This window comes from Notamacropus eugenii, chromosome 2 (genome assembly GCF_028372415.1).
Source record: "Notamacropus eugenii isolate mMacEug1 chromosome 2, mMacEug1.pri_v2, whole genome shotgun sequence".
Classification (NCBI taxonomy): Eukaryota; Metazoa; Chordata; class Mammalia; order Diprotodontia; family Macropodidae; genus Notamacropus; species Notamacropus eugenii.
In genome coordinates, this window is record NC_092873.1 from 421205750 (window position 1) to 421231292 (window position 25543).

General features: G+C 37.2%; 1 protein-coding gene across 1 annotated transcript in view; it reads left to right on the forward strand.

The window, feature by feature from the left end:
• USH2A (usherin) overlaps window positions 1–25543 on the forward strand; it is a 990439-nt gene that overhangs the window by 128171 nt on the left and 836725 nt on the right. Inside the window, exon 10 of the mRNA XM_072647832.1 lies at window positions 299–429. Within this exon, the coding sequence (XP_072503933.1) occupies window positions 299–429 (131 nt within the window). The remainder of the gene's footprint in view (window positions 1–298; window positions 430–25543) is intronic.

Here is a 25543-nt window from a genome sequence, read left to right on the forward strand (position 1 = left end):
GTTTTAGGTTCAAAGCTAACTCTTTCAAAATATATAGACATTCACAAAGCAGAGCTTTTATAGAAGTGTGGTATTATATAACAGATGGAAGTTTAATGAAGTAAAACACAGTTTGTAACAGGTTCATTGTTTCATATGCTCTGGATCACTAAATTGGCAGGTAGAGATGAAAGGTGCATTAAAATGGACGTCCTGAAAATTATAGAATTCTCTCAAAGGAATAGAGTCTTTAATTTTGAATTATGCAGCTGATATTAATGAATTGGAAGCCATAATGCATAACCTTTCCTTGATTCAGGAAGAAACTGTGAGCTGTGTAAGGATTACCTTTTCCGACAAGTGGGTGCCGATCCGTCAGCCAAAGATATTTGCAAACCCTGTGATTGTTATGAAGTTGGCACGAAAAATGGCAGCCTCCTTTGTGATCAGGTTAGTCTCTCCAGTGTTGAGCATAAAATATTACTCCATCAGTCAGAAATAGTTTGGAAGAACTTTGTACCAGGGGATAGATATCACATGCATATGCTGGGAGAATTTGGCATTTCAAAGACATAACTGTTTGAGAAAGTCTCCAAAAACAGCCCTTCAGGTTATGAAACTTGGGGTTAGTTTGTGTGTTCCTCATACTTTAGAAATGTGCATTGCATCTTTGCCAGACTAAAGCAGGGTTTCTTAACCTAGGGTGCACAGTGCTGTAAAAGGCAAATCTATCATTTATAGGTTTTAGGGAGTCTGTGAACTTGGGACTTTTAACATTTTTAGTATATTTTTTTCATAATTGATTTCTTTTGCAATTCTGTGTCTTCCTTTCTTATTCATTTAAAAATTATTTTGAAAAGTTGATCCTAGACTTCACCAGACTTACAAAAGGACTATGGCACAAAATGGGTCATGAACCTATAACTTAAGAAATGTCAAGCAAACTTTTCTAAAGTTCATTCAGTCCATTCCATGTGTTCATAGGTGGAATTGTATCATAATGATGTCATTCTGGTATATGTGGTGGATACGGTTCAAAATGAATACATCTTACACCAAATTCCATGCTATGGTAGATATCAATGGATCCAATGTATTTTCAGAACTGGTTGCTAAACTAATTAAAAGTCATGATAGTGTTGCTTTTAAACCTCTTGCGCCCATCTTTTTTTGTTTAATATCTGCTTTATGTGTATTATATTAACCCAATGAAAAGATGCTAACCCAGAGGTCTAAGCTATGTATTTTAGTACTGATATATTCCTGGAACCTGAGGTCATTCTATGGGGATGATGATTTGACAGTTCCTTTTCAGACTTTCTCAGTCCATTCTTCAGGTTAGGTAAATCTGATGCAAATTGCTATGTATTTTTGAGGTAGGATCTTGAAAATAGAGGGTCAGGTTACTTTAGCATTTTCTAATAATAACATAGTTTAATACAAATAAGCATAAAATTATGAAAATGATCATGAATAACCTTAAATATAAAAGATGGATTCAATGCCTAAATTGAATCTCCAGTAATTAGATATTTATCTGTTAATAACTATGTTTCTTATGGATGAAAACAATTAAACACATATCAGTTACAGAAAATATGAAGGAAATATTTTAGCTCCATTATGAAGAAAATAAACTATTGGCAATGAATTTTGTACTAATACTTCGGACAATTATTTAGCACTACTTTATAAAATGTTCCATGTAGATCTAGAGACAATTATCGTGTTTGTACAGTATTAATAATAACGCATTCTATGCAACCCTCAAAAGGAGAAATTGAGAGAGATAATTGACATGATCAACTTAGAGTATTCCTGGATTTAAAAACTGAGGAACAAGAGCCCTACATAAAATGATAAAACAGAGCCACATAATGCAAAGAGGGCTAATTGTGAAGCCAACAGACCATTGGTTTAAAATACCATCTTTGCCTTTACTGCCTATAACCTTGGACAAATCACATTAAGCTATTTGGGCCTCAGTTTCCTTATTTGTGAGATGAGATAATTGGATTACATGATCTCTAGGGTACCTTACAATTTAAAATCTACTATCCTTGGGTCACACCTCTAAAACTTGGAAACTTAGGGCAAAATCCAAGAGAGCACCCACAATAAATCCAGCGTTAAGGCTGAGGCTGAAATTTAATCCCTTTCCTCTCCAAAGAGAGAGACATTTAATGCCTGTCCATATCAATAAGCTAAACTTTGGATAGGACCATGTCTAACATGTGATTAAAATTAGGTATGATATTTAGTGACACTGTAGGCTTTGACTTGAGGCACTCTTGCCATCAACTCAGAAGTTAAACCTTCCTACACACATTGTTCCTCACTGAAAGCTGTGATTGTTTTACCTTTCAGTTGTGACTCTAGCACTTGGCAGAGTTTTTGATGCATCGCACTTAACACATAAAATACTTTTTCATTTATTCATTTGCAGATAATGACAAAAACTTTGCTTTTAGATGCTAATGAGTCATCATAACTAATGAGATACAAGAGCAGGTAGTGAGAGGATGACTCAACTCATGTCAAGATTTCAGAGCAATAATTTGCCCTAAGGGGTAAACAAATTACACAATTTCAGTATTTCACATTTGGAAGAGACTTCAGTGGCCATACAATTCAGTCTATACAAATTTCTCTTTATAATATCGCTAACAAAGAGCTCTTCTTCCTGAGACAGCCCAGTCCACGTTTGGACAGCTCTCATTTGGAAGTTTTCTCTTATATCAAGCCAACATTTGGGTCTTTGTAACTTCCATCAATTTCTCTTGGTTCTGCTTTTTGGAGCTAAGTGCTGTTTGGTTTTTTATTTGTGTCTGACTCTTTGTGACCCCATGGACTTATCCATGGTATTTTCTTGGGAAAGAAACTGAAATAGGTTGCCATTTCCTCTTACAGTATGTTCCCATTTTATAGGTGAGGAACTGAGGCAAATAGAGTTAAGTGACTTGCCCAGGGTCACACAGCTAGAAAGTGTTTGAGGTCAGATTTGAATGTGGATTTTCCTGACTCTAGACCCGGTGCTTTATCTACTGCACCAATTAGCTGCCCCTGTAATCAAATATAGCAAGTCTAATTCCTTTTTTTCATGTGACAGTGGGAATAGTAAAACCTCTGGAATAAGAGGACTTGTATTCAAATCTGTCCTCTGACACTACTGTACGACATTGGGCTTCTCTGGTCCTCAGTTTCTTCGTTGGATAAGTGAGGGGGTTGGACTACCCAGCTTCCAAGGTCCTCTGATGTCTTCCTTTTCTGTATCTCTGATTTCTATGATTCTTCAAATACTTGAAGAGAATTATCATGTTACACATGTCTTTTAAGTCTTTTCTTTTCCAGGTTAAGTATCCCTAGCTCTGTCAGATTATCTTCACATGGCATGAACTTGAAGCTAACAATGAATTGCATCTTGAGAATGATCTAACAGAGATAAATGCCTTGGCCAAGATTATAGGTAGGAAGTGATAGATCTAGGATTTGAACTCAAGGTTTCAGATTTTTTGCCCATCACTGAGAAGTATTCAAGAAGAGTCTGTTTGACTACATGTCAAGTATGATGTAGTTAAGATTCCTGCCTTCATGAGAGTATGGATTCAGTGACTCCTGAGGCCCCTTATGATTCAGACTTTGATTCTATTACCTTTACTTTTCTCAATTACCTGGGGTAACAAAAGAAAGAAGAAAATTTATAGGATTTTTTTTTTGTTGTCACTACCATTATTATGCCTAAAATAATACTTAAATAGATCAGTGATCTAATCAATGTTGACAGCCTCTTCAATCCTATAGGTTGTGACCCACTCAGGTTTTAGTGTGCTGAGCTATAACCACCCATGAATCTTCCATCAAGGATCAGTAGATCCAATGTGCCAACAGGCTTCTTTCAATTCTCTCTCTGTCTCTCTCTGTGTCTCTCTCTCTCCTCTACCCCTCCTTGTGTCTGTGTATGTGTGTGTATGTGTGTGTGTACATCAAAGTCACTTTTGGGATGTCTATCAGTTATCCCTTGCTTTCCTAAAATGATGATCCTTTTCCAGTTTTACGTGTCCTGTATAACTTTTATGCCATTTTTAGTGGGAGAGTCATCATTTGTAATCTGCTATCTCTCTATAACTATGTCATAAGCAAGATATTTATATTTGAAAATTTGATTACAAATATACTATATGGTTATTAATTTGTAAACTTCATGCTAATCTGAGCAAGAAGAATTTTTTTTCACTTAAAAATAACTTTTTCCCTTTGAAGATCAAAGACCAGAATACTTTGGGGCATATTGTTTAACTAATCTTCAGAGAAAACCTGTGAGATTATTTTTGTTGTTCAGTTATTTTCAATCATGTCCAAGCCTTCACAACCCCATCTGAGATTTTCTTGGCAAGTATACTGGAGTGGTTTCCCATTTCATTCTCCAGGTCATTTTACAGATGAGGAAACTGAGGCAAACAGTTACGTGACTTGTCTAAGGTCACACAGCTGCTACATTTGAGGTCAGATTTGAACTCAGGAATATGAATCTTCCTGACTCTACGCCTAGCACTCTATCCACTGTGCCACCTAGCTGCCTTGTGAGATTATACTTTTTAGTTTTCAGCATAGCTATAAATGGAACCATTTTTACTAGAGTCAAAGAAGTAGATAATAAATAGCTCACATTTATATAGTGTTCTAAGGTTTGCAAAGTGCTTTACAAATATTATCACTTTTTATCTTTACAACATTGCTGGGAAGTAGATGCCATTAAGGAACTGAGGCAGACAGTGGTTAAGTGAATTGCCCAGGATCACACAGCTAGGAAGTCTCTAAAGCTGGATTTGAATTCAGGTCTTTCTGAGTCCAGGTCCAGTCTTCTATTCGCTGTGCTGCCTATTTGCCTTCAAATATGCCAAACATAGTTTGTTTGCATGCACATGCCTTTGTGTCTACACACACACACACACACACACACACACACCCTATATACATATACACACAAGAATATACACATATGCATGTATACCCCCATGATAGACATACATACATGATATACATATAAATATACACAATATACATACATACACATGCCTATATATGAGTATACACATATGCATATATATACATGTATAATACATATACATACATATACACCACACATATTTTACATATATGCAATACTACATATACATACACTATATGCATATGCATACATATGCCTTTATACAATATACATATGAATACTCACATACACATATGCACATGTGTATACACATGTATACTCATACATACCACACACATACATGTATATTCACAAACACGCATGTTTACACACATATACATACAGCCAGACATATGCATATGTATACACATAACATGCATGCACATATACATGATATACATTCACACACACACAATCTCCTGAATTCTAAAGTCCATTGGTGTGGAACTCTCAATGTATTCATAGAGATCAATGTCCTGCCACCTGCATGAGGGTCAGTGCAGAACTGATGAGAAGGGAGAGAAGAGAGGTTCGCTGTCTTTGAGCTCTTGAGTTTCTTTACTCTTTGGTCTCTACGGTGGCTTTAGGTACTTCTGGCTTTCAGCTTTGAGAAGGAAGATGTGTGATGTGTGATGTGAACTTCACTGAAGGGAGAAGACAACTCTGCAAAGAGACTGACATGAGAGGAGCTAGCAGTTCACATCATGTCCCTATCCCCAGCCTGCTGCAATGGAGACTTGGCAGAATTTCCTCTTTGGGTGAAATCTGGAACTAATTCTCTCAATTGAGCTATAACTTGTTCCCAATGAGAGAGCTCCTTCACTTTGTACTGTCTAGTATGTTGTTGAATAGTTTCAGTCATGTTCAACTCTCTGTGACAGGGTTTTCTTGGCAAAGATACTGGAATGGTTTGCCATTTCCTTCTCTAGCTCACTTCACAGCTGAAGTACTGAGGCAAATATGGTTAAGTGATTTGCCCAGGGTCACACAGCTAGTAAATATCTCAGGATAGATTAGAATCCATGAAGATGAGACTTCCTGATTCCAAGCCCCAGTGCTCTATCCACTGAGCCACCTAACTGTCCATTGTGTAGTATAAATTATCTTTTACATACTTTGATTTCTGTTTTGCTATTGACTTGGATAAGTAGGTTTCTTTTTACTTACTATGTGTGTTTCTTGTGGAATTGGTTTTTGGTGGGAAAGAAATTAAGCCTTGGATGTAAAGCTTGAAGTTTTTCTTTCACCCTTAATGAGTATGATCAGAAATTTAATTTGAACCTGAAAACTCCATCCCCTCGACAAATACTTAGGGAAGACATTTCTAGCCCAGTATCCCAATTCTCTAAGGAGAACAGTGTCCAAGCTGCTGACCTTAACTTCCTGCTTCCTCTTCCTGTAGGAAATAGCTTCCCTTAGAGAAGGATGGAGGGAGAAGAGGCTAGAGGTATTTATTCTACCTCCTTTTGAGGCACATAAAGATGGGGGTGGTTCAGTCATTTTTCAGTTGTGCCTGATCCTTTGTGGACCCATTTGGGGCTTTCTTGGCAAAGATACTGAAATGGTTTGTCATTTTCTTTTTGAGCTCATTTTACAGGTGAGATAACTGAGGCACATAGGGTTAAATAACTTGCCTAGGGTAACACAACTATTAAGTGCCTGAGGTTAGATTCAAAGTCAGGTCTTCCTGAATCTAGGCCCAGCGCTGTGTTCACTGTACCACATAGCTGCTCCCTACATTTGTATATAAATATTAAAGAGGCAGCTATCATAAACCAAAATTTATTATGTTTTTTGTGTGCACTGACCACCAAGCAAACCACAATTGTTTTTCTTTGGGGAGAGGGAGTGTGTTATTTAGTTTTCTGGGAGAATGCAATGAAAACCTGGTATATGAGAGCATTGTAGTGTATTGGAAAGAATGTTGGACAGAAATGTTGAAAGAATATTCAAAGATTGGCTCAACAGACTGGCTGCCAATTGATCATTTTTTACCTTTAAATCTATACTACCTACTTTGCTGAGAAAAAGCTGTCTTTACAAAGTTTTTTTTTAAAAAACTTAGTGTTTTAGAAATAGGAATTCTTATTATTGATCATATAAAAATTTAACCCAATTTATTCTCTTATTAAAGAAGACTATTGTATTTGTAATCAAGTATTGGCCTCAGATACCTAACAGCTGTGTGACCTTGGGCAAGCCACTTAACCCTGTTTGGCTCAGTTTCCTCATTTATAGGATGAGTAGGAGAAGGAAATGACAAACCACTTAGTATCTGCTAAAAAAAACAAACAAAAAACAAATGGAGTCATGAAGAAGCAGACATGACTGAAAAAGACTAAACAACAAATTTGTAATCAAAGAACATGGGTTTAAATCCTGTCCCTGTTACATGGGTTATTTCTCCAGGTCATGGTTTCCTTACTGACAAAATGGTGTTGAATAAAATAATCTGTAAGATCGCTTCCCTCCAAAGTCTATGATTCCCCTTTGCCCAAATGACGCCATTTCTCTAAGATGACTAAGGTGATTGGGAAAATTTCTGTGCAGTCACCTCTTGTGATTGGTTATCAAGAGAGCAAGTTACTGGCCTCTTTTAATTGTGGGAACCTTCTCTGTCCTGAAAATAGCATAAAGAACAGAGTGAATGGGTTTTTCTTATGTCAACTAGCTGGAAACGCTTGCCTTTGCGTAATCCAAACCTAAACTGTGCTGTAAGAGACAGGAGTGTTGACTCTCATTTCCAAAGGGAACACAGAATAGCTACTAAAAAAGTTGTCAACAGTGTCAGAATTATAAACCGTAAAATCAAATTCAAGGACATTTTAAAAATTCATGCAATTGAAATCTGTAATAATATTAGGAAGCTCACAGGGAAATTAGGCACTCACTCAAGTCCCATTTTGTTATAATAACTTAGGACATAAGCCAGCCCCAAATGGCCTGAGCGCCTGTGTAGCATACTCTGCATTCTGGAAGGGAGCTTTTCCTTTGGCAGTCGCTGGAGGGAGTTAAATTCCATCTTACAAGAGTTGGGATGGCTTCCTTTTGCTCCCAGGGGAAGCGTTGTGAGTTCCTTATTTGGGTGCCAAGCTCATGACACTAGCATGAAGCAGTGCATGAGGCTACTGAATCCCAAAATCTGAGTGACAAATGAAAATACAGAGAAAATCTCAAGCCTAGAGAGGTGATAGGACATTATAAGGAAGGAAGCATTCAGTTTATGAATAGATACTGCAGACTCTGACAGACTAACATAGTTTTGAGGGCTAGACGTGTCCTCTACGACTTGGCCATATATTACTTCCCTTCTCACTCTCTGAAGCCCAGTCAAATGGGTTTTTATTATTCCTCATATATGGCCCTCCATTTCTCATCTCCCAGCCTTTGTAATAGGTGTTCCTTATGCCTGGTGTACATTCTCTCAACTCAACTGCCTCTTACTGTAATATTCTTCTAGACCTTTCCCATAATTCCTTTGTGTCCCCAGGGGACAGCTAACCCAGGTAATAAGGTACTTTGTGGGTTTGAGTTGAAAACTAAACCTCGCAAGCCCCACACTGATAAGCTTACCTTTAAAAGTAGCCATTTGACATCATTAGCTCAAAGCAAAGGCATTTATTGAAATGGCAAAGCAAGAAGAATAATAAAAAGCATTTCCTCATGAATCTGGAATGTATTTGACAATAAACAGCTGCAAAATCCATGGAAGCAGGGACACACATATACTGGGAGAGAGGAAACCTCTGCCACCAAGGTGGCAGGGTCTTGAAGTCCTTGATCTTTTTGTAGTTTCCTCATCTTGGCTACGGCATCTCTTCTAGGCAAGATGCTCCATTGGAATCTCTGGTCCTTCTCTCTAGTAAGCATGCTTTTGACTCCTGGGGGATTTGCTCCACTGACAGATGCCAAAGCCAGGGAGGGGAGAGGAAAGAGAAATCAAATCCCTTTCTAGTTCTAATCTCTGAGAGGTACAGAGAAAAAGTAAAGAGTAATTTCTACTCAAGCGTGGGATCCTTCCTTCATAGCTGGCTCTTCTTGACTATCATAGAGGATTGTTGTCTCAACTAATTTTTCTCAGTGGTTCTTTTGTTAAGGCAACCCGATATGTGACTGATCCTTGAAATGGTCACAGGCTAATGACCCTACGTTTGTTTGAGGAATCTCTTTGAGTAACTCTTCATATCTCTTAATTCTTTACACAACATAAAAAAAAGCCACTCTAAGTTTTGTACCCTTATACTCTGAGACTGTGGCTACTAACAGGCTGAAAAGAGAAAAAAACAGCTTTAATTTCTAATTGTTTCTATCTTCCCCCTATAAACTGTAGTTTCTTCAAGTGAGTTAAGGAGACTCAGCTATTTTGAAGCCCCCTGATTATCCTCTCCCCCACCACATTAGACTTGGTGTTTTCAGCTCAGGTATTATGTTCTGCATGAAACCTTTCCTCATCTCAGTTGCTGGCTAATCCCCCCCCCCCCCCCCCACCCCCCCATCCTCAGCCTTGCAAAATTACCTTGTATCTACCTCTTGTATATTCAACTTCCTTGAAGGCAGAATCTGTTTTGCTTTTGTCTTTACATCTCCATTACCCCTACTCCAATGCCTAGCACACACAGAAGGGTGTTAATAAATGCTAATTGAAGAGGCCAGTCCCTGCTTTCAAGGGACTTATATTCTCCTAGGACAAACGGGATGCCAAGTGCATGGGATTACCCACTAGGATATTTGCTCAGATGTATGTCTGCTTTGTTCCTTTCTCTAAAGTTCTTCTGCTAATCAAGAGAGAGCTATCTGAAATTGCTATTTCATGGAGGTCACATTGCATTAGGGCACAGGAAAGCCTACTAAACTCCATCTTAGAAGCTGGAAGTTCCAAGCCATGGCATTAAAAAAATAAATTGGGGAAAGTAAAGCTGATGAAAACCTGAAACATTATTTGGAAATATATAAAGTGAGAAGAATGGTTGGTTGTAATGCCCATCAATAGACTGCTGCAGTAGAGCCAGAACAGAAAGCAATGATTAAGAGACATTAAAATATAGATTAATAAGTCAGGAGACTAAGGGCTGAAATGAATTAGATGAAATAGAAAGGCATCAATGAAGGAACTGTTTCCAAGTCTGACCCATGGAAGATGGAATCATAAGGAATAAGGATCCTACTTGTGAAAATTAATTGTCCCATCACAATGATAATATTCAAGGAAATATGTTTAAAACAGTACAGAATACACTTTCTCTGCATAATTTCCTGCAGTTCATCAATGCTTTTACCATTTGCTTGGAACTAGAGTAGTTATTTGTCATGAAGTACCATAGACCTTCTAGAAGTGAATGTTTGAATGTCCCAGGAAGAGTTTGTCTTTCTCTTTCTTTCTTCCTTCCTTTCTTCCTTCCTTCCTCTTTCTTTCTTTCTTTCTTTCTTTCTTTCTTTCTTTCTTTCTTTCTTTCTTTCTTTCTTTCTTTCTTTCTTTCTTTCTTTCTTTCTTTCTCTTTCTTTCTTTCTTTCTTTCTTCCTCTCTCTTTCTCTCTCCTTCCTTCCTTCCTTCTTTCCTTCCTTCTTTCCTTCCTTCCTTCTTTCCTTCCTTCCTTCCTTCCTTCCTTCCTTCCTTCCTTCCTTCCTTCCTTCCTTCCTTCCTTCCTTCCTTCCTTCTTTCCTTCCTTCCTTCCTCCCTCCCTCCCTCCCTCCCTCCCTCCCTCCCTCCCTCCCTCCCTCCCTTCCTTCCTTCCTTCCTCCCTTCCTTCCTTCCTTCCTTCCTTCCTTCCTTCCTTCCTTCCTTCCTTCCTTCCTTCCTTCCTTCCTTTCTTCCTTCCTTCCTTTGTCTGAATCTTCAAGTTTGTCATTTTAGCAGCTTTAAGAAGGAACTGCTTTATTTTATTTATTTATTTTATCCTTAAGTGCAGCCCTTTGAAACTTTTTGGATTCAGTCAAAGGGATACACTTGAAGACCTAGGGGGCCACATGTGGTCTCAAGTCCTATGGTTCCTCACCTTTGTTTAGAGTGTTCTGCAAGACAAAGAAGGAAGAGACAAAGATAAAACATAGGCTCATTTAATCCTTTTAACATTTGTTCGGTGCTTATGTGCAAGGCGCTATATGTGTGTTGGGGATGGAAAGACAAAATGGAACTAGGTCCTGCCCTTAAGGAACTTAATCTCTATAATGTTTGTAGATGGAAAAGGACTCAAATGATACCTTTACTTAGTTTCCTCTTTTTAGGGAATTAAACAATCATTTTCCAGATCTTGAACATTAAGGAAATCACTGTCTGGCAATAATTTAAGTATTTGAAAAATATGTTAATTCATTTGGGTCAATAGAAGACAATGTTTAAGAATTGTTCCTGTATCTGAGATCCTGAGGGCCTGAAAGGGTTACTGTCTCTCAACTACTACTCAATTTGTATTAGGTTGCAGCTTAGCATCTGGCACACAACTTATGAATGCTAAAATATTTAGTAAAATTTGTTCTAAACTGTTCTAATTAGTTTTGATTTTATATTTTCAGATGACTACTTTTCCCCAAGGCTCATTCCAAATATAATTTTCATCATTATAATAAACCATACTGACCCAATAGCCAGTCATTATATACTTAAGGCATATTTATTAAAATCCATGTTCATTTTCATTATATTTTGAACCCAGAGCAACATATACCATCCCTACTCCTCATCCCCCCTCAAACAGTTAACTTTCCAGGAAGGGGAAAAAAAATGTATTTCTGTGCGATGTTTATAACAGGGCATGGATGATGAAGTTATTCATGTTGGAAAAGGTAAGACAAGGTGTGAAATCTTTGATTTTAATAAAGTCACAACATCATCTTGTTAATATCACCATATTAATTTTGCTGCAAATTACAATAAGACCACACCACGTAGTTGCACCATTCAAATGACATTTATGAAATGCTCTAATTTAGTACAATGACATATATTACATGCATCCTTTACAAGTTATAGCTTGTAATCTTGGAGAGAAATAGACCTAAAACAGCAAAAAATGGATGATGCAATATGAAATTATACCCCTTTGAGAACCAGGATAGCTATAAGTGCATTGGTTCCTCTTAAAATCATTCAAGTATGTAACCATCACTGGATATAGCAGGAGGTAGGAAACCTCTTTACACTTTTTCTGTTTTGAACATTGAAAGGCTTGAGGATAAATGCATTCCATTCTTCCTATTGCTGTATTTGAACAAGCTTCAGAACTCTGACTTTTCACACACTCCTTAGAGATCATGGTGGGGAAGTTTGGAAAACAGTTCCTTAGAAATGTCTTTTTAGGGGGGGAAAGAAACCCTTAAAAAATGTCTAACAGACTGAAAAACAGCAGGCATTGTAGAAGGAGGGAAATGGCATTTTGGATTTACACCATTGTAGGATCTTCTCAAATGAATATTTTGGACAGCTGAGTAAGATGATAAACAGCTGTATCACAAAACACTTAAATGGAAGGAAGTATTGTGATGTACATTATTCACCTACTATTCTCCAATTCGTGACATTTATATGTGGCAGAAACCACAGCAGATTCATTCATTTATTTTGAAATGGAATGAGCATCTTACAAAGGTATCCTGTTATATTAAACGACTCTTCTCTTCTCAAGAGGGGCTTAGGATTTTTAAGAAAATGAACAACTGTGCCGGGCCTGAAAATGAAGTGATTCTCAGGCACCAGATCTTAAGAATGAGGAAGCTTCTAGGTGACAAGGGACATGTGTTCACAGTTTTCTTTCTATAGTGACTCCCAGAGACACAAATGATTGAATGTTTAATAACTTATTTCTTTATGTTGCTGATGAATATCTACCTCAGGATTTTGTTTAGTGACTTGGGAAAGTATAGTAAGTCTTTTAGGAAAGAATTGTAATAGTCCAGGTCAGGGGTGGGGGTAATAAAAGGATTTGTTCTGTGAAGTTTGGATTTAGTCAAAGGGCCACACTTTGAGGGCCTAGAGGGCTACACGGGGCCTGGAGGTTGCAGGTTCCCCCCCCCCCCCCCACTAGTCCAGATGTTGTTCTGGATCCCAGGTGCTGTGCCCCTTAGATGCCAAATACTGCACGTCCCACTGGCCATTGAAGCATACCACTGACCCAAGAAAATGAAGAGGAGGGGAAAGAGAGCAATGTATTTATAGTATTAACTTAAAATGCATTTACTGAGTCTTACTGGTATTGAGCACAGCACCATAGTGATTTATGAGTAGTGACGCCATGAAAGAAGAATTACTATGCAAATGGTTTATTTTTCAGAAGACTTACCAACAGAACATGGTATCAAACACCAAACCCAGATCAAATTTGGTTAGCTAACTGGTAAGTATTGAGTATCTACTGTATACAGAACAGGGAATTAGGCACTCAAGCTGGCAACCAGCCTTCTATCTGGCTGGAAGACTTGGACTTGACAAAGACATCACATTCAATGTCTTAAACAAGTTTCATCAGCGTCACTAGTGAGCCCTACTTAACACTAAATGCTAAGAGCAGAGAAACCCCATGATCTTGGAATGCAGCCAGTTGAGCAGTTGTAGGAGGGATGCCTTCTGTGTGAAGAGGATTGATGACAGTGGGAGATTAAAGCAGCTGCTGTTCAGTGAGTTGGAGCGAGAGTGGGGCGCTACAAGAGGGCAGAATGGAATAGAAACTTTTCTTGAGGCAATATGGCATACCTGTGGAATACCGAGGGTGAGAAAAAACGGCCACCAACAAACCACAACTGCATATCCTAAGTCAGAGACCTGATCTTTCTTCTTAAGGGAAGTGATCATCTAGCCCAGCAAGGAAAAAGTCAGTGCTGCCAAGAGAAACATTCGCTACAAATGGCAGCTCATGGAAAGTATGAACCATGTGCTTCTACTGGGCAAAGGATTCTGAATATAATGTGTATATTTTCAATGAGATTTTTTCACTGTTCAGGGTGCCACAGTAGGGAAAATCTAAAATGATTTGTTCTCAAAATGAATGAAGTAGATAGTAAGTGCTGCTCACTTCCCCATGTGGACTGAAATGGTCAGAGGAGTCTTCATAGAGGACTTGAGTCTTCACCTTAGTTTTAATGTAAGGATTCTTAATTTGGGGTCCATGAACTTATTTTTTTCAATTTGATAACTGTATTTCAAATTCATATGTATTTGAATTTTACATTTGGAAACATTATTCTGAAAAAGGGTTCCTTAGACTTTAACACACATTCAAAGTAGTACACAAAAATCTTTGAGGAGCTCTGCTTTGAAGGAAGATCACTAAAATTTGACTAGTTGTCAGGGAAAGCATTTTGTGTAGTGATTATAGCACAAGCAGGAAAACTGGAATGCTGTGGTAAGGGTAGAGTGAGGATAGCATTAAGGAATATTTAGAGGGTTCACATTGAGGAGCATTAGGACATAAAGTAGAGTTGATGCCAGGAAGAGGAATTTGATTCTGGTAGAAAGGGGAGTGATTGAAGGTTTTTGAGAACAAGGGAGTGACATAAAAGCTGAGCTGCTCAAGATGGATTGGAAAAGCAATAAATTAAAAAAAAAATCTTACTACTCCTGTTCTATTCTCCTGCCTACTTCTCCTCCCCAATTTCAGAAGATAATTCTAGGCTACAGAACATGCACACACATACACATATGTTTGTATGTGTGTATATTAGACTGGAAAAAAATACATCCCCTCCTACCTCCATGTTCCAAAGATCAGAGTTAAGAATGTTGTACAATAATAGTGATAACAGTGATTAAGGAAAAATATTCATTTGGCCCTATTTAAAGATCACAGTGTGATGTGCCAGAAAGATCATGTGGACTTAAAATTAGGAGATGTAGGTTTGAGTTATTTCACTTTTCAGTTATGTGACTTGTTCAGATCTCTTAATCTCTGTTTCAGTTTTCTCATTAGTAAAATGAGGATAGTAATACTTTGAACATTTTAGGGAAACCATTTACATATCCTGCATAAAAATAAAAAAAAATCAACTTTAAAAGTACTAGGTAGGGGAGGAAAGACTAGATAGCAATCATTCTAAAAATGAGTAGGGTTTTAGTAAATGGAAACTGAGAATGAATCAATAGTATGACTCTACAATCATAAAAAAATATGTAATCTTAAACCATTTGGATAGGTGTCATGTTTAGAATGGGTCTTATACTTGGTACCCTAGACCATAGCCTGTCTGATTCTGGGTACCTCATACTACTATAAGATTACAGAATCCTAGAGCTAGTGCTGGAAAGGATCTTAGACCAAGTAGTCCAATCACGTCATTTCTCAGATAAGGAAATGGGTTCAGGGAGGCTAACTGACTTTCCCCCAAAAAACTTCAGAATTCTGGTCTTCTAATTAGGAAAGATGTTGATGAGCAGTAGAGTGTCCACAAAAGGGTTAGCATGTTGGTGAAGGGACTTAAGACTATGCCATATGAGGACCCAATTAAAAGAAGTAGGGGGATTTAGCCTGAAGAAGTCTCGGAGTGGGGGTGAGGGTATCATGATAGTTATGATATGGAATAATCTTATTCTGCTTGACCCAAGAGAACAGAACTATGACTTATATGTAGAAACAGAAGAGTGGAAAGTTGATCTAAGGAAAGCTTCTTGACCATCAGAGCTGTTGAAAAACAGAATGGGATGATTTAAGGGCTACTGGGTTCTCTTCTCTAGATGTCTTCAAATGAAAGCTGGAGATAGAGTAGAGGGAAATCCTGAGTAGTTGAAATCCAAAGTCCCATTCAACCCTGACGTTGGCCAGTTCTGTAATGTTATCAAGTGTAGATGTTTTATGCAGGGAATGGTGCCATGGGAAATACAAAGGAGTAGACCTCATCAGTACCCTTGAGAATCTTAATTTAGTCAGAGAGACCAGCCTTTCATATGGGGAACAAATACTGAAAAGTATGAGACTGTTAATAATCAGATGTTCTATTGTATGGCACAGAATACAAGTTCTATAGGATTTTATTTGTGAATGGAGAAGTCAGTATAGGCCACAAGTAGTTAGAATAGGCTTACCTAAGGAGGTTAGAACTGGAAGCGTAGAATTTGTCTGATCAGAAACGGAAGGAGATCATTTTAGATAAGGAGAATAGCTTGAGCAAAGTGGAATGAACATGTGTGTGGAGAGAACAATGAGACCATCTTGACTAAAATAAAAGGTTTGCCTTGTTAAATAATATGACAAGGATTTCTACATAAGGAAAGGCTAGTTGATAAAAGGTTTTGAATGACGAACTGAGGAGCTTGAATTTGATCCATTGCTGAATGTGTCATTGTAAGCATTGGAACATGGACATAATTTGGTGATTTTTTTTTTAAAGGGATGGTCAGTCTACAGAATGATTGGGAATAGAGAGACCATTAAGGGGAGACTATTGCTGTAAGTGAAGTGTATAGTGTGATAAGAACCTTAACTGAGATAGTGACTGTAGGGAAGGAGAGGAGGAGAGCCAATTCTGGGGATTTTATGCAGGATTTAGTGATTTGTTAAATACAAGGTGTGAATGACAGAGCAGAATCAGCTACAGTTCTGGGCCAAATGACCTGAAATAGTGGTATAGGGTCAAATGCCATATGGTACTGATCCTAAAGAAGAAAATTATGGATTTGATATTGATATTGTTACCCAAGCCAAAAATAATATCTGCTCCACTCTCCATCTATTGTTAGAACAGTGCTAGGAAAAAGGCATCAAGTTAAAAGGTAGTATAACATTTCTTTTGAAAAAGGATATGAAAGCCAGTTCTGTACTGGGAATGTAGGATCTAGATGGAGTTCTCTGCACCCTCTCTCCCCTGCACTTTACTTCTTAGTGCTGATGCAATCAAATTATTCCCAACTATATTTTTAGAAAAAATGTAGATGGGGTTTTAAAAATTAATTAGGAGATAGCTACCTCTTGCATCTTTCAAAGTATCATATGATTTAGATATATATTTGAGAGGTATTTTATTAGATAATCTTTAAGGCAGTATTTTGCTTTATTAAATCAAATGTGTTTTAAAAAATCATTGTCAAACAATAAGCAAAATGGGATCTTTAATTCTCTATAAATTTTGATCACTTGTATAATTGTAAAGATATGACCTGCTATAGAATATAATTTGGAGTCTTGTGTGCCCTTCTACTTTCATAAAAAATATTCTTTATGTGCATATAGATCATATACACACTACACATATATATATGTACACATACATATATAATTGGGAAAGTAGATATATGAGTCAGTAATTATTGATTGAGTTGCTGTTCTCTCTTGGTTTATTTTTCTTAGTAAAATAAAGAAATTAGACTAGATATAAGATCTGATACAGTTCTAAATCTCATGAGTGCCACTGTTTCCAGCATTCAATACTTATTCCTGCTTGTCATGACTAGCACTGTCTCCAGACTTGAATGCCCTCCTGATGAGCCTTAACATATTCCTATCCTATCAATCTTTTAATGCTCTTTCAGAGTTCTCCTCCTTCATGCAACCCATATTGATTTATCCCTCACTCAGAAATTATGTAGAGTTTATTTGTTTACCATTTGGCTTTGCTCCTAGCTTTCTGGACTTTTCCTCAGTTGCTCTGGTACCTGGGGCTTCCTCATGTAGAAACATTTACCATCCCCAACGCCTTCTTACCCCTGAATATTACTATTTGCTATGTTGGTCCATTCTCCCTTTTATGAGTTTTTCTTATGGTCTGCATTTTGAGGAGGGGCCCCGGCCAGCCATACATAATTTCCCACACAGGCATTTTCTCCCTTCTCCTTCCTCCCCTTGCATTTCAGCCCTGATTTGTGTATTGTCTCCTCCAATTAGAGTATAAGCTCTATGAGGATAGGGCCTATCTTGCTTTTTTCTTGTGCTTGTATCTCCAGTGTATAGCACATAGTGGATGTAACCTACTATATAACATCTTCTTGCCTGTATTACTTGTTTTTGGCCTTAGTCATGTATTTCATTGTATTTCTATTTAAATGCTTTTATGTGAATATATATATATATACATATATATATATATATACATATATATGTATATATATATATATATATATATATATACATATATATATATATATATATATATATAAAATTTTCCCAATGTAGATTTAGTCTTTGGGGCAGGAAAAATGTCTTATTCTGCCTTTCATTCATTCAGCAAATATTTGAGTATCTGCTATGGTTCTAAACCTCGGCACTGTACTTGATGCTAAGTAAGACGCAAATCAAGGGAGATGCAGGAGATAATACTGGGGATACATGTAGAATAAAGGTTGTGAAGGTACTTAAATACAAGGCTAAGAATTTTGGGCTTCATCCAGCAGGCAACAAGAAACAACTAAACATATCTGGGCAAGGAAGTAACATGATCAGGACTCATAAGAAAGATTGATCTTGTATTTATCTATGTAATTGGTTGAAGAGGGGAGAAAGTGGAAGAAGGGAGACTGGTTAGGAGTTTATAGCAATAGTTAGAGTCAAATTTAATAAAAGGTCAAATTAGAGTGTTGGTAGTGGGAATGGAAAGTCAGAAAAAGGTTAAAGAGGGGAGGGAAGAGAAGGGAGTAGGATTTATTAAGCATCCTCTATGTGCCAGGAACTGGGCTAAGAGCTTTAGAAATACCTCATTTGATCCGCAGAACAACCCTGTGAGTTTGATACTGTTATCATTATACAGCTGATGAAACTGAAGCAGGCAGAAGTTAAGGGAATAGCCCAAGGTCACACAGCTAATAAGTGTCTGAGACTGAATTTGAATTCAGGTCTTCTTTCTTCCAGACCCAGCATTATGTCTATTGTGTACTAACTACCTGTCCATTGCTGGTGCAGTGGATAGAGCACCAGGGCAGGAGTCAGGAGGACCTGAGTTCAAATCTCACCTCAGACACTTGACACTCACTAGCTGTATGGCCTTGGGCAAGTCACTTAGCTCCAACTGCCTCATCCTGGGTTATCTCCAGTCATCCTGATGAATATCTGGTCACTGAATCCAGATGGCTCTGGAGGAGAAGTGAGACTGGTGACCTACGCAGCCCTCGCTCACTCAAAACAAAGTCAAGTGCAAGTCATGACATTATTTCTCTGATGGCATGATCTTCTTCACAGTGAAGGATGAACACACACACAAAGGCAGATATATTTCTTTCATATTACTTATAGTGCTTGTTAAAATGCTACCCATATCCCAGAGTCAATATTTAATTCTCATAAGAGGTATCATGGCTTAGTGATCAGATATAAGATTTGGAGACAAAAAATCTGGATTCCTATCCTGACTTTATATCATCGACAACCATAGCTAGATTTTTGGGCAACAAACTTAATCTCAAAAGACAGGTGGGGATATAGTTGATTTAGCACTAGGTCTGGAGTAAGGAAGACCTGAATTGAAAACTGGTCTCATGATACTTACTATCAAAGGAGATGAAGTCATTTGCGTAAGAGAGAGAGAATGAAATAGTCATTGTGACCCTGGACAAGTCACTTGAACTCTGTTGGCCTCAGTTTTCACCTATAAAATGAAGATAATAAAAGCACCCATATCTTAGGGTTGGCAGCTAGGTGACACAGTGGATTGTGCATTGGTCTTGGAATCAGGAAGACTCATCTTCATTACTTTGAATCTGGTCACAGACATTTACTAGCTGTGTGAGTGACTGTGGGCAAATCATTTAACCCTGTTTGCCCTAGTTCTTCATCTGTAAAGTGAACTGGAAAAGGAAATGGCAAACCACTCCAGTATATTTGCCAAGAAAACTCCAAATTTGGGTCATAGAGTCAGTCAGACATGAATGAAACAACTAGACCACAATAATCTCTTGAGGTTGTTAATGAGGATCTAGTGAGATATTCGCAAAGTACTTAGCACATTCCTGGCACATTGTAGGTATTTTTTCTCCTTCCTTTTCTTCCTTTTCTGTCCTCATCTATTATGAATGATCCTATTTTGAACGAATGAATAAATGAATGAATGAATGTATGAGTGTTCCAAGGAGGGGGGAGGGGGAACTTGGCTAGAGGGTTTCTGAAATAAGAAAAGGATACATGTACTTTGATGATTTTATTCACCCTTTTAAAGATTTCTTTTCTGCCTTTATGGGGATTTATTTTCTGTTAAAACAGTCTTCCAAATCCAATTTAATTTCCGGTACAGACCTACTGTTCCCAATTTTTTAATCTCCTTTCCAGATTCTTGCTTTGTTTGGCAACATCGACATTACCTCATTGGCTTTTAGTGAGTTTTGTGAGAAGATGTAATCTATAGAACATTAGATTTTCCCTACTGCCAGCCAAATGAGTGCTTAAGAAGACATATATTTATATTCCTGCTGTTTTAAAAGTGTTGCTTCACATTACTTAAAATATAGTATCCATAATATAGAGAACCTCCTATAAATTTTAACTTTTGCTACTTAATTTATTAATTTTGAAATCATGTTCCATAATTTCTCTAAGTACAAAGATCCTGTTCTATTCCACAAGAATAAAGCATTATTTGGTACCTTATATTCATCAGGAAAGAACCTAATAATACATGGGAAAAGTGAGAAAGTAAACCATTCTAATTTTTGTGACACCTTACTATTCTTTAGTCCATGTAAGATCTTCACGGAAGTAATTTTCAATAGGAAACTTTATTGTGTAATCCATTATATGCTCCAGAACTGGAATGTGATTCACTTCCATGATGTGAAAATAGCACATAAGACTTTTGTAGCAAAGAAAAAAAATAGGAAAAAAGTATGGTGTGGTAACAAGGAAAGATTTGGGAGTCATAGAAAATACCCCTGCATGTTTATTAAAGCCCTATTATATGTACTACGGTAGACATTGGAGATATAAATGAAAATAGACAATTAAACAACTATAATAAAACTAGAATAAAAATTAGAAAATTATACATGCCTAGATGATACATATGTGATATAAATGTGATATGTGTGATGGTACAGATATTATACGTGATACATACACAGAAATGGAGATTCCTCTTGACTTAGTGCCTTGAACTAACTCTAGTGTATAATGGTTTCAGTTGATTTTTCAAGTGTAACATTTTATATTTATGTTTATTAATTTTAATCTTATTTTACTTGGGCATTCTAACTTACAGGGTTTTTTCACATGCTTAATATCTCACTCTACATATTACTTTCAACTCCTCCCCTACCCCCACTCCCCCTGCTTCAGATTTTGTGTCATTTGTAAATTTCATATGCATATCATCTACGCATTGATCCAAGTGGATGGAGAATTGCAAGGGGCCTTGGAGATAATTTAGTCCATTGCTTTCATTTTACAGATGAAAAAACTGAAACCCTGACTTGCTAGCTAAACTTTTTACTTGTAGTTTTGATCTCTATCATGCCTCTCTTTATCGTACTCCCTCCTCTTCCTCTTAGCAGATGACTGATTCCTACTTTAAAGAGCAAATCAAGGCCATTTCCTTGAAAGCTCCTAATCTTTCCTACCCTACATTTCCAGATACATCTGCAACTTTACTTATCTCTTCCTTTTCTTCAGTGTCTGAAAAAGAGCCATTTCTCTTGCAAAGACCAGTCGCTAATTATGTCCTCAAGTCTATCCTCTTCCTTCTCTACTTAAAGAATGCTTCATTATTCCTTCTTCCTTTCTCATTTTTCAATTTGGGTTTATCTACTGACTCCTTCCTTACTGACTACTAAACAGTCAGACCCTCATCCTTTAAAATGTTTTGGCTTTATTCTGCCATCCCCTCAAGCTATTGTCATATATCTCTCTAACACTGCTTAGCAACTAGAATCACCTGCTTTCACTTATCTTATTGCTTCAGTACCCACCCCACAAGCATGTGTAATTTGACTTACATTTCCACCAACTTTGTGTGAAATTTCTATGTCAAACATTACCTGTGATCTCTCAATTGTTAGATCCAATGGCTTTTTCTCAGTCCTCACGTTTCTTGACCTCTCTGCAGAATTCAACATTGTTAGTAATTTCCTTCTCCTAGACTACTTTTCCTCTTTTGACTTCCATGAGACTGCTCTCTTCTGGTTTTCCTCTTAACTGAATATCCACTCATTTTCATTCCTTCTTTTTTGTTCATCACAAATTTACTGAATGAATGTGAAAAAAAACTAAAAACATAATGCCAGGTCCTGAGCTAACCTCTGAGAATATAAACACAAAAAGTTAGTCCCTGTCTTTAAAAAACTATCTGAACTGAGGAAGAAAACAAATATGATGGTTTGAAAACATTTTTCAGCCTGAGAAGTAACAGTCAGTGTAAGGAGAGTTGCAGGGCAATTGATTTCACTAATTAAGGGTGTCTTTAATACTCTGTCATTAGCCTTTTCTTTTTTCTCTATTTTTTCTTTCTCTTGGTGATGTCATTTATTACCATGGGTTCAATGATTATTTTTTACGCAGATGACACCTAAATCTTTATATGCATCATTAATTTGGCTCCTGAATTCCTGGCCCTTGTCATCAGCTGCCTCACAGACAGTGCTTGAATGTCTTGTTGGTATTATGCATTCAACATGTCCACTCATCATCTTCCTCCTCCAACTGTTGCTAGGTATGAGTACCAGCTTCCTTCCAATCCTTTAGGCGTGTCATATTTGGTTTTTATCTCTCCCTCCCTAATACCACCATATCCAATTAAATACCAAGTCCTGTCTTTTATGCTACTAGACATCTTTGGTGTATATACATTTCTCTTTACTTACAATCACTGTGGCAGGCAATAACTTTTCACTTGGACTTGCCTTTCAATTGGTTTTCATTCAGTTTCTCTTCTGTGTAATCTTCTATGTAGCTACTAAAAGAATTTTCTTAAGTACAGGTCTGATCATATCACTCCTTTGCTCAAAAATCTTAAGAACTTCATGTGATTATAGTATAAAATAGAGATGCATCATCTGAGAGTTCTCTTTCTTGCTTGATTTTTCCATTGTCCCATATTGTAAACACTAGGTATCAGCACTGATACCTACATTGGACTGCTAGAGGTTCCCAAATTTGACATTTTACTCTCCACTCCTATTCATTTGCACAAATGGTTCCCCATGATTACAAATACTTTTTTTCCTCCTCTCTAACTCTTGGAATACATATCTCTTCAGTTCCCATAATTCAAATAAAAGGAGTAGTTAAGATTGCTAAATAAAGGAGTACACAGAGAGAAAATAAAGGAGAAGAGGATTTATGACAGAGCCTTGAGGGGTACCTAATTTAGGGAAAAGAAGCAGGAAAAGAATCCAGCAAAGAAGATCTAAAAAAAAAAAAAAAGAAATTAGTTAGAAATGTAGAAAGAGAGACATAAGACAGTAGTACCATAAAATTAAAGGGAGGAGATTACTAAAGAAATGCTTTGGAAAGGTCAAGGGGCATGAGTACTTATAAGGGACCATGGATTTAGCAATTAGAAGGTCATTAGCAAATTGGAGAGAGAAACTTTGGCAAAGTCATGGGGAAAGAAGCCAGTTTGCAGGAAGCTGAGGTGAATATTGAGTAAAAATAGAGCATGATATTTTGAGGAAGTAGAAGGATGTAGGGAAGATACTTTTCGGAGAGAAGTAAGCTTCATGTCTTTTGATAGATGGGGAAAATACATTAGAGAGAGGGATTACGGAAGATAAGAGGGAGGAATGGTTGATACAATAAGGTGCTGGAGGGGCAGGATCAAAAACTTAAGAGGAAAAGATATTAAGTTTGTCATGGAAGAAGGCCACTTAATTACATGGAAGTGGATGGCAATAGGAAAGAGCAGAAGTGGTTTCAAGGTATGGAGGAAGGGTAACACTAATCTTTTCAGTAAAGTAGAAGAGAGTTGAAGGAGTGGTAGACAGAGGTCCTATAGGGAGCTCCAGAAGAGAGGAAATCATCTTAAATAATCACTGTGGTGAATGTGGTAGGGACTCAATAAAAGATACATAATGGGGTTGTTGTGAATAGCAGATAGACCTGTTGAGATTATAGACTATAAATCTGTCATACATTCTGTTAGGTATATTTCATGACTTCCTTGGACAGCATTCTGCTAAATGGGAGAAGGTAAATGATAGAAATTATACAGAGTTGGGGTTTAGAAAGTATGTACAATATGCCTATACAGATACTTGTACAGACAGGACATGTGCAATAGAAAATCAAGATGGGGAAGGGATTTAAAGGTGAGGGAAAGTACATATTTGAAGGGCTAACATTAGATTCCAGACTGAAAAGTGGGAGTTGAATCAAAAAAGACTGGGCAAAGAGGTAAAGCTCAAAGGAAGAGAGATTATGGTGAGGTGGAAGAGTAGGTTCTGTAGGACTCAGGGTGTGGGGAAGGTGGAATAACCAAAACTATAGATGGGGAAAATCAGGTAGATTTGGAGTAGAGAGGCCCTGAATATGGATTTTGGTTTTGTTACTCTCTCTGAGAGCCACAGTAAGTCATTTAACCTCTGAGATTTAGCTTTCTCATCTGTATTACGGCCATACTAGGCTAGATGTCTTTTAAAGTCCTTTCCAGATCACAGTCTATGATGCTAAGATCTTAGAGGTTGAGTAGTTGTGTGCAAAACTCTTGATGGTAAGTAGGCATTATCTATGGTTCTGAAACATCCAAATCAATGGGGACCTTTGTCCAGGTTCTGAAAATCCCATTTATTCATAACTTCCTAGTTATAAGGGACCTTAAAAGTTTTCCAGTCTAACACTTATTTTTCAGATGGGTAAATTGAAGAGCAGAGAGGTTAATTAACTGATACAAAGTGACATAGGTATTAATTGAAAAAGCTGAAATTTAAATCCATATCTTCTGACTTCATTTTCAGGACTCTTTCCATTGCATTACAATGTTACTGAGAAGTAAACACCAGTTAACACCTGGCCAGTTTATTGATGATTACAATTTGAATGTGTGTTAATAACTCCTCATGACTATGTCATATAGCCCAGTAATGATATCACAGTATTACTTGATGCTGGTAAACCACTATGAAAAAAAAGAGTGGTCTCAAAATGGGCATTTATACTGTGAATATAATTGCAGTTCTTGGAGATGCTCTTTCTACTCTTTTGATCTATTGTGAAGCATCTGGGTCCTGCTTTCTTGTAATTCTCTGTGTATTTTGTGTCCTTGGAGGGCATGGACCTTAATTGTGGCTCTGTTTTCAGTAAGTCTTGGAGGTAAGGGGGGATGAGAATTTGTAAGTGGCTCCAGAGATGATCAGGTTAATGTTGGAGGGGAAAACAGATGCTGATCAAAAGAATAGGATGTATGCTAGTCTCTTCCAGATTTGTGTGTAATGTTGCTCTTTCTGAAGTCTAACATACTGATCTCACTTAAATTCTTTTAAATATTTTGTAGCATTACTAAAATAAAATTTATTTTTAAATACTCTTTATTTCATCTTTATTTTATTTTAAATTTCTAGATTGTGCATTTTATTCTGTATAATTCTTCCAGTAATGGAAGCAAGCAGATGAAGAAATAATACATGTCTCACGTCTTATGACCACACCAAGATGGTATGGCCAATGATGTTTAAGTTGTTTCATATGAACAGAAGACTGAAACAGTATGGTGCAATGGAGAGAGCTCTGGGTTTGGAGTTAAAGGAGATAG